We start from the raw sequence: 16047 nt of genomic DNA on the forward strand, positions 1-16047 counted from the left end.
TGAGAGAGCATGATGTCAAGGAAAAAAGGGCAGGAAAGCCACTAATTTCCTAACAGGTTTAAACATGACAGGAAAACCCTGCTCTGGAGGATGGAAAGGGCAGGGAGTTCATCCCGGCAGAATGAGGTGATGACAATGCCTGGTTTTAAGAGTACTTAGATCAGCAATACTCAGGCTCAAAAGATACAGATGGTTTTGACTTCATGTCTCAGGCATGAATTTTATCTCGCTGAAGGAAGCACTGATCACAGGATTTCCCTCCACACAGCCTGACCCCTAATGCCAGGTACAAGGAGTGTTGAGCAAATAGGTAAGAACCACCAAGATCCCTGTAATACCTCCAAAGAGCCCAGGAAAGATGAGTGTGTTGGAATAGCAGAGAATCACAAAACCATTGTGCAAGGTTTGCAGCACTATGTGATAAAGAAGCACATTACAAACAAGCTGCACTGGAATGTCAAGCTGTCACTCCCCCACTCAGTGGCTCTTCACAACTTGATTCATGAATAAAGCAGCTCTCTGACTCAATTCCATTTTAGTATTTTGTTAATCACCTCAAGATGAGTACAGAGTTAATTTGATGTTTATTTTTTTAAGTGTGTGGGGCACATACTGGATAAATGTGTTTTCCTTAGTCAGTAAATATATAATTAAAACCCTGAAGATTTACAAGTCAAAACAACAGTTTTGTTTTGTCTTTTTAAAATAGTGGCATTACAGGCTTAGCTGAAGATCAAGTTATAGTCTGTTTCATAGAATACAGCCACCCATTAATAGTTCTGGGAATGGAACTTGGATGGAAATTTTGACACTTTAAGGAGGATTAGAACACAGCTTGCTTCCCCACAACTATTCTGCATTCTATAGTGCAAATAAACCCAGAAAAGAAAATAAGTAGAGTAACAAACACAGACTGAGTTAGGGAAAAAATGTACGGTACTCAAATTAACAGTTTGAAAGAGAACTGAAAAAAGATGTAAGGAGTCCAACTGTTTCAGGAAGAAATTGATGTAAGCCTAAAAGGAATATCTGAATTATTATAGCAATGACAACTGATTTTCTTAAAGATCATAGTTACTAGGAATCCAATGACAGCTCTCCCTCTGTTCGGTCTCTATAACAAGCCCTACATAAAAGAAAAGAGTTGGTTCCACTCTTACTTGTTGCAATGCTGCATTGTATAAAAGGATCTTTAAAAAGACTTTAAATCCCAGCTTCTCGAGAGTGATGAGAAAATAGGAATATCCAACTGCTTAAAAGAGGCCATCCACTCACTGTATCCTGATGCTTGAGTTCTCTCAAACTTCCATCAGCCTCAATCCTCCTTTTAAGGAAAGGTAATTGTTTTTCAGTCTTAGGGGGGAGGGATAGCTCAGCGGCTTGAGCATTGGCCTTCTAAACCCAGGGTTGTGAGTTCAATCCTTGAGGGGGCCATTTAGGGATCTGGGGCAAAAATCTGTCTGGGGATTGGTCCCCCGTTGGGCAAGATGACCTCCTGAGGTCCCTTCCAACCCTGATATTCTATGATTATGTGCCCCATGATATCCTGGTTAGGTTCCAGTCTGGCTCTGGTCTTTTTAAATTGAAAATATATCAGCCAAGCTACTCTCCCACATCGTAGGAGTATGAGCTTCATGACAAGATCATTTCTAAACACAGGTTAAAGTATCTTTGTGACACTGATGATATGTAAGTGTCTCTCTGTTGCCCATGGACCCAACAAGTTTGAACTCTGCCCTGAAGCAGTTCTTGGGTGATGTTTCCAGCTGGATGCACATAAACAACCTCATCATCCACCCTGGTCTGGGTGGTAACAGAGGTGGAGATAGTAATTTTGAGACTCGGTTTCCTGATGTCTTTGTTTACAACTGGGTGTCTTCTGAAGATGGTTGAGTCAAATTAAGAATATTTTCCTCACTTTCAACTACACCCTTTCTGTGGAAAGTCTCATGTGGTGAACAGGGATTGAAGTATAATAAATAATAATAATTGGATATATACCAATCTCCTAGAACTAGAAGGGACCGTGAAAGGTCATCAAGTCCAGCCCCCTGCCTACACTAGCAGGACCAATTTTTTTTTTTGCCCCAGATCCCTTAATGGCCCCCTCAAGGATTGAACTCACAACCCTGGGTTTAGCAGGCCAATGCTCAAACCACTGAGCTATCCCTCCCCCCACAGTGTTTATTCCAGCTGTGCAATTACCACCAGATTTGCAGAAATTCTGAGCACATATTTTAACTGAAATCAACGGAAGCTGCAGGAGCTTAACACTTCTGAAAAGCAGTCCCTCCTTCAGGCTGATCCTTTATCTGTCTTGGGACTATCTTGCAACACCAAGACATGTCCCTGGGACCATAAATTTGGATTACTGCAATACCTTCCTATCAAGGCTTATCTGTTTGCAGCTTGTTCAGAACAAAGCATCAGAAATCTGCTTTTTAGTTTAGGTATTTGTGATATTATACCTACCCTGCACTCTTTACAGGGACTTTAAATTGACCTTGTTTTTAACCCTTAAAGCACAGCCTGGCTATTCTTGAGACCTCATCCTTAAATCTCATCAAAAGAAGTTGATGAATATTTGTGCTCTGACAACCCAATTTTTAGTGACCTCTATTACTTGCTAGGTAAGCAAGAGATTGTGCTTCTCTCTAGTAGATCCTAAGGCATGGGATTCATGCTGCTCTAGACAACTGCCTCAGCTTATCTGTCCAAAGTGCTTTTAAGTATGACTACTTTTAGTCCTAGAGTTATATTACTCTCCTCATTGCTCCTCCATTCAACATCTCTGGTGTGCTACAACCTCTTTAATCTTCTGTTTAAAAGGATTAATTCTAAATATTTTAAACTTCATGTATTAAAATTCTTGCTGTACAGTACACAAAGTGTCCAGGGAAGGCAAAGGCTGCACTTCAAAAATAAGATTCATCATCAGTGGTGGTCTGGCATTTGTTGTTAGAAGATTTCCCCCCCCCCCCCCATTCATTGTGAACTCAACTACTCTTTTGAATACACTATGGCTCTTATTCTGGCCTATAAGGTCCAAAATGTACAATTCTTCTAATATTTTCTAAAATGTGGTGATTCTCTTAGTGGATCAGCAATTCATCCTACTCTTCCTATTGCTTAAGAAATAATGGTAAATAATAATAATTTAATGGTAAATAAGCAAAAATCATGCACATGCTCATTAGAAAGCAAGTAAGGAGCTGAAGTAATATTGTTACTTTACATGAACACCTCTTCCACTAAGATATAAAATGTAATAGTTCAGATAAGCTTATATTGTTCACAATATTGCTCTGCATACTGTTGACCGAATTCTGCTCCTGATTACACTCATGCAGCTACTCCTGATTTACAATGTCAGTGACATTATTCTGGATTAACACCATCATAGCAGGATATTTATTTGCATGGCATAAGTATCTGAAATTCTCAGTATTCAGAATAAAAAACTTAGCTATTGGAACAGAATAGTTAAAATTTTAGTTTAGCAATCATTGCAATGTTTTACAGAAATGGAGAATCATCCATACAAATCAGAACACAATAATCCTTTGTTAACACTTACACACAAAGGTCTCTACATGTGTGCACAGATCACCACACTTTGGGCACCGTAGCTGGTTTCCTCCTTTCCCCGAGTTTCCAGAACTTGACTTTTTACTGCCTCCCTCACTGACAGATTTCTAATCAGAAACAATAAAATAATATTGTTAGTTCCATACAATGAATTTCAGATTTGTTTCATTATACATACCACTGTATATAATGAAAAAAAAATTGGCAGCTAAAATGGTCTCTTTTCAGTATATGAAAAAGACTTCAAACATCTACAGTAAGAGAGTTTAAAATTTCATGCTTAAAACAGGCTAACATTTTCTCAAGAGACAGAAGTCGTCTACATTTTAAGAAGTGACCAGAGATTTTCGATGCTCAACCTGAAAAATGCCCAATGGTCTATTATAGGGTGGGATCTGAGTTACTACAGAGAATTATTTCCTGGGTGCTGGCTGGTGAGTCTTGCCCACATGCTCAGGGTTTAACTGATTGCCATATTTGGGGTCGGGAAGGAATTTTCCTCCAGGGCAGATTGGCAGAGGCCCTGGAGGTTTTTCACCTTCCTCTGCAGCATGGGGCACGGGTCACTTGCTGGAGGACTCTCTGCACCTTGAGGTCTTTACACCATGATTTGAGGACTTCAAAAACTCAGACATAGGTTAGGGGTTTGTTACAGGAGTGGGTGGGTGAGATTCTGTGGCCTGCGTTGTGCAGGAGGTCAGACTAGATGATCATAATGGTCCCTTCTGACCTTAAAGTCTATGAGTCTAAATACGTTTAAGATACCTGTTTTTTCAGAATGTACTTGGCACCCATCCTCTCAAAAACAGGCCCTTTCAAGGCGTCTCAACATGAGTACTCAAATATTAAGGCATCCAAAATCACAAGCCCCTTTTGAAAATTTAGGTTCTAACCACTAAGGCCTCATTTCCCAAACTTTTGAAAGCTGAGCCCCAATTTGGTAAAATTAAACTAGTTGTGCCCTCCTGCAACCCCACCACTTCTTATTAAAGGCCTATCCATCTCAACTTTAAAATTTTCAGTACTAGTTCATTAAGGCACATCCTACATTTTGGGAAATGATAGAAATATCTCCTCTCTCGCTCGCTCTCTTTTTTTTTTTTTTTTTAAACACATGCTTTGTTAGCTATTTCACTGCTTATCAATGTTGACACTTGAAGTATCTTAGTTAGCACTCACTGAAAGATGGAGCTGTCCATACCTCAAAGCTATTGTTTCAGGCTCTCTGAAAACTTATATAGACATCACTACATTGGCTACGCCCTCTTTACATTTTGAAGGTTTTCTCTGTAATTGTAACAGCTATAGACTCACTAAATACACACACACACACACACACACACACACACAGAGGAGCCTCTGAAAAACCAACACATCTGTCCGTGCCCCTTGCTAGTTCTTCACATCCCAGGAAATATCAGTGTAAGGAAAAGTTACTGAAGTACCCCATACCCCTTCCAAAATCCTACTTGCTGACTAAGGAGCAACTCATCAGGTAATCATACAGCTTAAGAATCTGCTTATTAATTGCAGGTACAAGAGAAAGAATGGGGTAAAACAAATATTAAAAGTTCATAAGAGCAGCAATTAAACATATTATAAGACTAAAATGAGTCTTTTCCACAAAGAACCCTTTCTTCGTTCCATAGCAACATATTACAGAAGTAATTAGAAAACCGTAATATGTTTGGTTTCAAAAAACCAAAATAAGGTTTAGTCAGTTTTTTTAAAAGTGTTAAAAGAGTTTAAGATACTACTTCTATCTGCAAATGTGTGGTTTTATAACCATATTTCACAATATTTTCAAAAATATTTATCTCACTTTTTGCTGTTTGAAAGACCTAAACAATAGGGGAAAGTGACTATAAACAAAGTATTTGTGCATTTGACAGTACAAAACCATACAATGAAAATATTTTTCCTCTAATCTTTTCAGTTACAGTAATCTGAAGGGTGATTTGTAATAGTAGGTAGAAATTTCAGAAAGGAGTGTGGTTAAGAGACCCCTTTAAGCAACAGGTAGCGTATGCAGACTACCTTATTGCCATCGCCAGAACCATCCTTGCTCGCGCCATCTTTCGAAGCAAAGTATGCTGGTGTTTCTGAAAAAGTTCTAAAAGGAATCCTTCTTAGAGACTGAGTTTCAAAAGTCCCAATTCTTCCTAAAACAGCGAGACAAGTACGACCACAAGTAATACCTGGAAATGAAACAAATCCTGTAAGTCTGTGGGGCACACATCTTGCTCCCCGCAATCCAAACAAACTGTGTGTAAAACAGGGAAAATACGCCACATTATCTATTATTAGTTTGCTTTATGGAGTAAGAAACAAGATATAATAGTTACCACTCTAGCTAGTATTTTACCATTTATCAGAAGACATCTGAAGTGCCAATATATCGTGTATGGAGAACCCCTTTTCATAACTTCCTTAGTCCTTATCATATGGCAGTGAAAAGGACTTTGAAGGAAAATGTGACTTTCCTTTTCGTTAAGGAGTTACCAGCATTTCAGAACAATTCAAAATAGGATTTATTTGGAAGTTCCTTCTGAAGCAGAAGAAGAGCTACAGTAAGATGAAGCTTGAATTTCCTTTGACTTAAGGAAGTCAACAGAACACTGAACACTACTTCTAAAGTCTTCACAGGGATGAATATATTTTCAATTAAGTTAACAGGTTAATTCAGCAGACAGTTCACATACAATGGGCATTTGAACTGTATAATAATAAAAATTTAAACAGTATCCCCAAAATACCTCGCTGTGTATACACACATCCCCATAACATTATATACTACCATGCAGAAAAATACAGATTAAAAGAGACAATGTAGATCCCATTTTTACACCATTATAGTGTAGTGAGGATTTCTACTAGCATTATAGTCAAATAAAAATTAGTCAGCTGTACTCAGTTAACATCAGTCCTCTAGATTTGTGTCCAAAATGTAATCACAGTACAAAAGTGATCACTTAATATACTATTACACATTCTCTCACCTAACACATTAGCAGTGGCAACAAAGTCATTTAATGATTTTCACAACTCTAGTTTGAACGAAAAACTACATTAACAAAAAATTGCTCTCCTTTTTAATTCTGATGGCATCCCAGACCAGGCCTGATTTTGATTAAACTGTTTAGTGATTAATGAAGGCCATGTCTACACTAGGAACACTTTTCTGTTATAGATATACCAGTATCTTATAACAGCAAAACACTCCTCATACGGACACAGACTATACTGGCAAAACTGCACTTTTGCTAATATAGCTTATTCCAGTTGCTCGCCTCCTTCCCGCCCCCCCTAAAAAAAACACTCCATAAAAATAACCTATACAAGATATAACAGCAGAAGCACAGTTCTGCAGGTTTTACACTAAGAACTTTAACTGGCATAGCTAGGTCTGTCAGGGATCAGACCTCCTCATGCCTCTGACCATATCCATGCCATCAGAAGCCTGTAATATGGACATGGCCAAACTATCAGTAGTGGTTAGTTAGCAAACAGTACTACAGTTCAGCTCTCAATGTCCAAACTTCAGTTATACAAAATAACATCAAGTCCCCACCACAATATCTGTTATATCAAAGATTTTCTTGATAATCCAAAATTATTTCAGGTTCCCTGCAACATTTAGGTAAGAGAGGTTTATAGTATGCTAGTGACAGTTACAAAAAAGCACAATCAGGATGAAAAAAAAGATCAACCTTTAACATATTACGAAATAAGGTAACTGCAGAGATAATAATGAAATGACCTTTGAAATGTCTCCTGATCATATGAAATGTATCATGTAAGTGTCTTAGAAGCATAGTACACTGGTCTTCATTTGGCAGAATCAGAATCCTTGACGCTTACTTGCAAACATTTCCAAAAGTCAGTTTCCAGGAATTTTCAGAAGGTCAGATTTGAAGAAACAAATTATTAAGGGGGAAATGAAGGAGGGCTGTTATGTTTGGCAGCATGGCTATCTTCTATAAACAGTGGGGACAAATTTTAAATTACATATTCTATTTTTAACTTTGGCTGTTTTAAATGATTTATTCCCAACATGAAAAACCTCCTCCATTAAGCTACCCAAATTGCTGGTATTCTTGCAATAGCCTGGGAGAAATACTCCATATGTGGGTGGGTATGAGCCCACCTACACTATTCTTGCAGTTTTAAAAGCTTTTACATAGATCAGGGATCGGCAACTTTTGGCACGCAGCCTGCCAGGGTAAGCACCCTGGCGGACAGAGCCAGTTTGTTTACCTACCGCGTCCGCAGGTTCGGCCGATCACAGCTCCCACTGGCCACGGTTTGCCATCCCAGGCCAACAGGAACTGCAGGAAGCGGCGCTGGCCGAGGGATGTGCTGGCCACCACTTCCTGCTGCCCTCATTGGCCTGGAATGGCGAACCACAGCCAGTGGGAGCCACGATCGGCTGAACCTGCGGACGCGGCAGGTAAACAAACCAGCTCTGCCTGCCAGGTGCTTACCCCGGCAGGCTGCGGGCCAAACGTTGCCAATCCTTGATATAGATTAAAATACGAGAAATGGTACAAAATTCCAAGTAGCAACGATATACTTGAGATCTAGACTTCATGCTAGGGAGCTACTACACATAACTAGTAAACAATGTGAGAGGAATTCTAAGGGCTGACCTACAGGAAAATGGTACTTAACAATAATGATATAGCAATATACAGTCAGCTCCTATTTTTTATTCCAGCTAAATTTGGACTGGGATAGGTGGAGGAGGATTGAATCCTGGGAAGAAATCTCATCCCCTGAAAATTTATCATCTCAGCAGAACCTTCTAAAGCAGGGACACACAAATGAAGAGGATATGGATGATATGATGAGTGGAGTTGGTTTGCAATGAGACAGAAAATGATTTCCAGTCACTTCTAAGACAGCTCATCATAAATCTAAATCTATCATTTTAATTTATCAGGATTTTGTTAAAATAAGTTCAAAGAAAGACACATGTAATTTTGTTCCAATATTTGACCTACAGCGTTTTTCACTGGCTATCAATCACCTCAACATTACACTTTATTCCCTTAATGCACACATTTCAATAAGAGAATAGATCTTAAATGATTTAATAAACAAAATTCTTAGGACTTTCAGCTTAAATTCTTGGTGTCAGTTGAGAGAGGAGGTTTTTGAAAATGACACCTTATTACTTTAATAGAAGGACAGACAATAACAAGGAAGAGCATTATTACACACAGACAGTCAAAGAAAAACCATCTGCCAACATCTGCTACTGCAAAGTCAAAACCAGTGATATTTAATCAAATCAGATTTGCAGCTTTAAAAAAAAAAAGATAGTTTACTAGCAAGACGCTAGCATAAATTAAGGTAATTAAGATATAATTTTAAAAGGGATGCTATCAATTCAAAATATATATTTAAAGTTGGTGTCCTTTCAGTAAAATATTTTTACAACACTCTGAAGATGAAAAGCACTATTTAAATGGTAATACTAACAGTTAAATGTTTTGCTACTCAAACCTTGACAAGCATTACTTTAAAAACCATGACAACCTATCAATTTTAAAAGATTGTGCTGGGTTGTGATACTATTTACTGGGTGGTATTAGCCACGATAACATGGTAGATGGCACATTCTAGTTCAGTTGTTCTCAACAAGGGGTATGCATACCCTGGAGGTACGCAGAGGTCTTCCAGGGGGTACAGCCACTCATCTAGATATTTGTCTAGTTTTACAACGGGCTACATAAAAAGCACTAGCAAAGTCAAAATAAACTAAAATTTCATACAATGACTCATTTATACAGCTCTATATATTACAAACAGAAAGGGGTACAGTAGTCTGGAAAGGCTGGGAGAAAGATGTTGGCAGAGCATTTCAGTGCACCCTGCAAGAATTATCTTTTCACCCAGGCTGGGTTTAGGGTGGTGTAAGTAGGTTAAGAAGGCAAAGGCCTTGGCTACACTTGCAAATTTGCAGCGCTGCAGCAGGGTGTGAAAACACACCCTCTTCAGCGCTGCAAATTGCGGCGCTGCAAAGCGCCAGTGTGGTCAAAGCCCCAGCGCTGGGAGCGCGGCTCCCAGCGCTGTACGTTATTCCCCACAGGGAGGTGGAGTACGGACAGCGCTGGGAGAGCTCTCTCCCAGTGCTGGCGCTTTGACTACACTTAGTGCTTCAAAGCGCTGCCGCGGCAGCACTTTGAAGTGCAAGTGTAGCCATAGCCAAAGTTAGGTATCACCAGTATGAGTTGGTTAGATGGGGAGAAGGCTTTTCATGATACAGAACCACCTTGCAAATTTCAAAATTGGTTATTTTGGAGAAAGTTTATTGTACATGTCCCTAAAGAGTAAAATAGGAAGAAAGTTACTGCACCTATTTCCATAAAATGTAAGTAATTATAAAGTACAATTTTCCAGGAATACTCCACATTCCAGTCAAATACCTGGTTTATTTCCACTCCACATTCCAGTAAAAACCCTGAGGGACTCAACATTCCCCACCTATTTCACCTTTATAGCAAAAATTTATTTTGAAGAAACTTGTGATTGGTTAAAAAATAATCAATTCAAAACTGAACAGCTTGTTGATACACAGTAGAGTATGTTTTGCTAAATCCATATATATACTGCATGAAAAATAAAATCTTTTACTCAAGTGACTGCAATGTTTGACAGCAGCTTTATAATGTGCAATACCACTACCTCAGTTTAGTACTATTCCATGGTATTTGAGTGCCTCACAATCTTTTAATGTATTTATCCTCGATATCCCAGTAATGTAGGAAAATTATGTTATCCCATTTTAAAGATGAGGAACTGAAACACAGAGACACAAAAGTCACACGTGGAGTCTGTGATGGAGCAGGAGATTGAACTCGAGTTCCAAACTAGCACCCTAACCACCAGACCATCCTTGAACTTTCTACCATTTACAGGGTTAGCGCCATCAGTGATTGCAACAGGTGTCAACCACAAGCACCTAGAATACTGGATAAGAGTTGCAGGCATTCTTATATGGCAAAATATGAATAGTCTCTTCTACAACTTTTACAGGAAGTGGGACTCAAAAATCAATTTCTGTTATTCTGAAATTTCTAGTTTTTCATTTATCTTTATAGATTCAATTTACATTATATATTTTGAACAAAGAAAAACATTGGATATACTGTTTATAGAAAATACTTGATTCAGATACTGACCAGAACTTACCACCTTTTAAACTGTATTTGCTTTTAGAGGGTTCGTGTAAGGTAGAGAGTTCAGAGTTGAAAATATTGATTTGAACCTCCCATTGTAGGTCATGCTGGACTGGCAGATATGGAATCAGCTGGAATGGGTCATGCAATGTAATGAATAGCCCTGTTGAACTACCACCTTAAGCTATTGTTACTGAGGCTGACAAAACACTGTGCCCACTACACAGGCATTAAACAGGCACTGGCAGGTTTAAAAATCCTTACCTGTGTTACTAGCATCACCTTACAGTATTAACATTTATGTTCTTTAATTCTTGCATTTCTAGTTTAAACTATGAAAATAAACTTGAAGGTTCCAGTCAGTCACAAGTTTATTCATCAATATGATGTTATATTTAATCATTAATGAGAATTGTTTAAATCCTAACAAAACCTATTTGCACTTTTTTTGTTTGTTTCCTGAACACATTTCTCTTAATACTAGTTTTGTAAAACTTTCTTCTAGCCAATCAATATACATTTAGGCCTGAACTAACCAAATGGCCTTTTGAACTTAAAAAAGAACAAAAAAAATTAGTGAAAGAGTAAACTATTGCTTGACTAAAGACCCTAAAAAGATTGAGCAACATAAAAGTCTGCAATATATTTCTGGCACTAAGAACCAGAAATATATTGCACAAGGTGAATCGAGGGAGGTGATTTCTTTCAGTAAAGTCTAGACAGGAATTAATAAGAGTATCCCCAACACTGCCTCTGCACTGACCCACAACAAAGCCAGCTGGAGATTAATATCTTACCAACTGTACATTGGTTCTATGACAAATCCATTTCAACTGGCCTATCCTACAAACAGTTTCAATTCTTGAACTCTGTTTGGCACTGAATAAGTTCAATGACAAGTATGCTTCCTACTCCCTCCACCCCCTTTCTCCAAACTACCCTCTTTACAAGAGCCATTGACTGGAGCTATACAAAGAAACACAAACCAAGTCAGATCCCTCATTTTAGACCCGACTCCAGCCCCAGCACTGAGCCTGCGATCTATCCGGTTCATAACTAGATTACTGACACCGGCAACGTCGAGTCAGGAAACCCAGGCTAGAGAGAGGGAGAGAACTGTGGCTACAGCAGGGCACCCCACTGCCTCTGGGCCTCTCTCCACCGAGGCTCCTTATATTGGGGGCGACCGCCCCGTCCTTTAGTCCGTGGTTCGACAGCGAATGCAGCGCGCGGGCTGAGCAGAAGAGGTCCAGGCAGGGCAGATGCGTGAGAGCAGCCCCCCGCCGAGAGCGGGGCTTGGGCGGTTCAACCCCGCAGGGACACCCGGAGGGGGGTGTTCGCCGCCGTCTCTGGGGCAGGACCCAGGCCAGGGCTCGGGGAGGGGAGGGAGCCCAGCGCGGGGGGCGCTCACTGTGGCGCGGTCCGGACGGCGGCGGTGCCCCGGCGGACTCAGCCCGGGGGGGGGGGGTCGGGGGAAGCTCTCGGCCCGGGCCTTGCAGAGGGGGGGCTCGGCGGGAGCTGGCACTCAGGGGTCGGTCTCTGGGGAGGGGGGGGGGAGCAGGGTGCGGCCCGGGGGCCGGTCTCCGCGGAGGGGGGGGGGGTACCGGCCCCGTCTCCCAAGAGGACCCCGGGCAGCGGGGGCGGGCGGGGTCATTACCTCTGTGCGCCGAGGGCAGCGAGGAGCTGAACAGCCGCGCGGCAGCAGCGCAGGTGTTACAGGCGGCCATGGTCCCGCCCGGCCTCGGCGCCCCGCACCCGCTCCCGCTCCGCTCACTAGGCCTCAGGCCCGCCGCGCCTGGCACGGCTGCCGAGTAAACACCGCCCCTCCCCCTTCCTCCAACTACCGTCACCACGCTCGGCGCTTGTGTGTCGTCACGGCCAGCACGCTCCTCCCTCGCGAGCGCCGGCGGCCGCGAAACAGCCCGTGCCGGCCCGCGTTGCATCTTGGAACACGTAGGCCGGCGCGCTAGGAGTGACGAGCCGCGCGGCCGGCGGCGACCCAACCCACAGCCCCGCTAGAGCGTTGCATGCCGGGAGTCGTAGTCCAGGGGTCCTTTGCATGCTGGGAGTTGTACTGCACGTGGGGAACAGCTGCAGGGGTGCGGAGGCGCCACCTGTTGGCAGACACCTTGTGATGCTTTGGGTCAACCTGCTGATGTAGGGAGTCGAGTGACGATGATGAGTGATGATGCTGGAGCCCTCCTCCCCCCTCCCTCCCCGTGCCCTAGTCCCCTGATCCCCCTCCTGCCCTCCGAACCCCTCGGTCCCAGCCCGGCGCACCCGCCTACACCCCAAACCCGTCACCTCCACCCCAGAGCCTGCACCACCAGCCGGAGCCCTCACAGCCCACCCACCCTGGAGCCCCCTCCCGCACCCTGAACCCACCCCGGGTGTTACCAGCATAGCGGTTTTGTCACTAGATTTAGGGACGTTTGGGTTTCTCTAGCAAGGAAAGAAGTATCCAAGTGACCGGTGACAAATCTCACGACTTTCACTGCCAATCGCAACATCATTCACGAGGAGCAGCTCTGGTGTTAATAAAATCCATTCCACGCTCTTCTTGCTATGTTCTGTTGCCCACCAAGTCAATGTCATTACGTCTAACTTGGGCATGTCCTAGTCAGAAGAAAGCAATTCCGGGGTTTGAGTAGAGCAGTAGTTCTCAGCCAGGGCTAGGCATACCCCTGGGGATACACAGAGGTCATCCAGGGGTACATCGACTCATCTAGATATTTGCCTAGTTTTACAACAGGCTACCTAAAAACCACTAGCAAAGTCACTACAACACTAAAATTTGATACTGCGCTATCTACTATGCACTGAAATGTAAGTAAACTATATTCCAATCGATTTATTTTATAATTATATGGTAAAAATGAGAACATCAGCAATTTTTCAGAAACAGTGAACTGTAAAAGCAGTAAAGAATCCTGTGGCACCTTATAGACTAACAGACGTTTTGGAGCATGTGGGGGGGGGGGGCTCAGAAAGAAAAGGGTTGAGAACCCTGCTATCGAGGGACACTGCAGTATGTAGCATGAACACTTAATGGTTTTTTTATAGTTTCTGATAAAATTTTGGATGGATCTTGAGCCTTATGAAATACAGGTTTAACAGCACTATCTACAGCCAGACATAGGGCCGGTAAGTCCCATGCAGTGTTTGCTTCTAATGCTGTATCTGCAGAGCTCCTTGTGAAAGGCCTGGAACAGGGAGCAGCAGGGGAAGTGCCTTCAAACACTGAAGAGCACCACTAGAAATGGAATGACTTTCAAACCATGGAGGTCTAGGGAAAAGGTACTGTTGGCTTCAAGTACGTGTGCTATTATACATGAAGGTTGGTTGCCAAATGTATACCAAAGCTCGTTCGGACATTTTAAGATAATTAGCTAAACCTGGACTTCTGTGGCATTAATATCTCTATTTTTAATTAACTTGAGCTGAACTTTGAATAAAACTCACCAGAGTGGTCCAGATTTATGTAATAAGATTAGGATCATAGCTTCCTCAGCCCAAAGCTTCATCTTCAGAAATCTTTTGTCACTAGAAAATCTAGTGTAGTGTTCAGATGATAGTTTGTATAAAATAAGATCCAATCCTGCAATCATGTATGCACACATTTAACTGTATGCACTCATAGTTCTGTTAAAATCAATGACGCTATTCACATGTGAAGCCAGCATGTGCATAAGTGCATAATCAGGGATATAAATTGCAACACATTGTATTGAGCAATAACGATATTCTCTCTTTCCTGTAGGCGGCAGCAGCAGTCCACAGTTATTCCTTCTCCACAAGCATAATGGGCGAGGGGCCCGCAGGAATCAGAATAAAGTAAACATTGGCTTGGAAAACCTTTACTGGTCATTTGCTTTTCTAGTTCACAAATTAAAGTCCAAAGTTTGCCCTCTGATGCATGGCAGAGTTCAATGGGAGATGTGCATAAAGCAAAAAAGGGGCATAAACCTACTTTCCCCCCTTGGTCACCTTAATTACTTCCCTCCAAAATTTGGGTTCTCTCTTTCTCATCAGGACTTCCTGTTGTTGCAGCATTGGGTCAGGGAAAAGTTGCTAATTTTTTTTCTGTTAAAATACATTTCAACCGCCTTCAGCTCGTTTTCTAACACATAGCAATACTTCTAGTCAGAGCCATCTGGTGGTTTTATGTCACAACAGCTGCAAGTACACTTGCTCTGTGAAATTCAACAAAGGATTTTTCCCCCAGGTCCATGGCTTTCCTGGTAGAGAATTCAAATTCACTGCCCACTTTCAGAGTATTAATGCACCTGATGTCCAAAGGAAATATTTTGCCTCACCACCCAATGATGCATCATTTGAATTATGGGTTACCACATCTTCCTTCCTTACTTATTTGATTGATTTGACCCTTGGAGTGATCACCCGTGTTATCTAAAAATGTATTAAAATTGGTAAGTACTATTTTAAACATTTAATTGTAGCTTACGATAATTGCATTGTATACTTGAGGGCAGTAGAAATGTACACTTGAGAGAAAAATACATATGCTAAGGGAAATGTTTCCCTAAAACATCTCTTAAAATAAAGAGTTGTCCCTTATTTTTCATGTGGTTTCCCTGATTTCCATCCAGCAAAGGTGATCACCCTAACTCTCACTGACCATGCAGTAGATTTGAACTCACTGATAAAAATAAAAGTGCTGGAGCTCCTCTCTCCATTTCCTCATATGAGTAAACACATATTTTCAAGTTTATCTGTTCCACTGGCTTTCACTAGAGTTAAAAAAAAATCATTATAATGGAACTGCTATCCAGAGACACTGGAATGGGGCTGGGTTCAAACTAGAGCCCTAGTACCGACTCTCATATTTTACCAGGAGTCTTGCAGTGATTTTTCATGGTTACGTAAAGCCCCAACTCTTGGAGTCATGTTTAATGGAAGCTGAGATTCGTACATAATAAACAAGTTTCTAGCCCTTGTAGATGTGGAGAAAAGCTTTAAAACTTGTCCTAAGTGCACCCTAAACGAACCCCAAACCAGAAAGGCAAAGAACCCCCCCTCCCCCGCCTGATGTTCTCTTTTTATAAAACCTGCTGATTTTTAAAGCCAATCTCATAATTTGCGGGAGGTCCTGATTTGTGATTTTTGAACGCTTGGGGTTGGCCGTCCTGGTCCAGAGTAACCATGTCACCGGAGCCGCAGCCCAGGACTCAGGCCCAGGCAGCACTGTGGGGTGAGAGAGGCCCACGTGGGGAACAGGGGAGTCACTACTTCTTTGAGCGTCTGAGCAGAGCCG

General features: G+C 41.8%; 1 protein-coding gene across 2 annotated transcripts in view; it reads right to left on the reverse strand.

The window, feature by feature from the left end:
- Positions 1-12592, reverse strand: part of CLPX (caseinolytic mitochondrial matrix peptidase chaperone subunit X) — a 33982-nt gene extending 21390 nt beyond the window's left edge. For both annotated transcript variants that reach the window (XM_044978679.1, XM_044978678.1), the window contains exons 1-3: positions 12430-12592; positions 5626-5786; positions 3578-3695 (exon numbers count right to left, since the gene is read on the reverse strand). In XM_044978679.1, coding sequence (XP_044834614.1) covers positions 3578-3695; positions 5626-5786; positions 12430-12499 — 349 coding nt within the window. In that variant the 5' untranslated portion in view covers positions 12500-12592. The remainder of the gene's footprint in view (positions 1-3577; positions 3696-5625; positions 5787-12429) is intronic.
- Between the last annotated feature and the right edge of the window lie 3455 nt (positions 12593-16047).

Source organism: Mauremys mutica, chromosome 11 (assembly GCF_020497125.1).
Source record: "Mauremys mutica isolate MM-2020 ecotype Southern chromosome 11, ASM2049712v1, whole genome shotgun sequence".
Taxonomy (NCBI): domain Eukaryota; kingdom Metazoa; phylum Chordata; order Testudines; family Geoemydidae; genus Mauremys; species Mauremys mutica.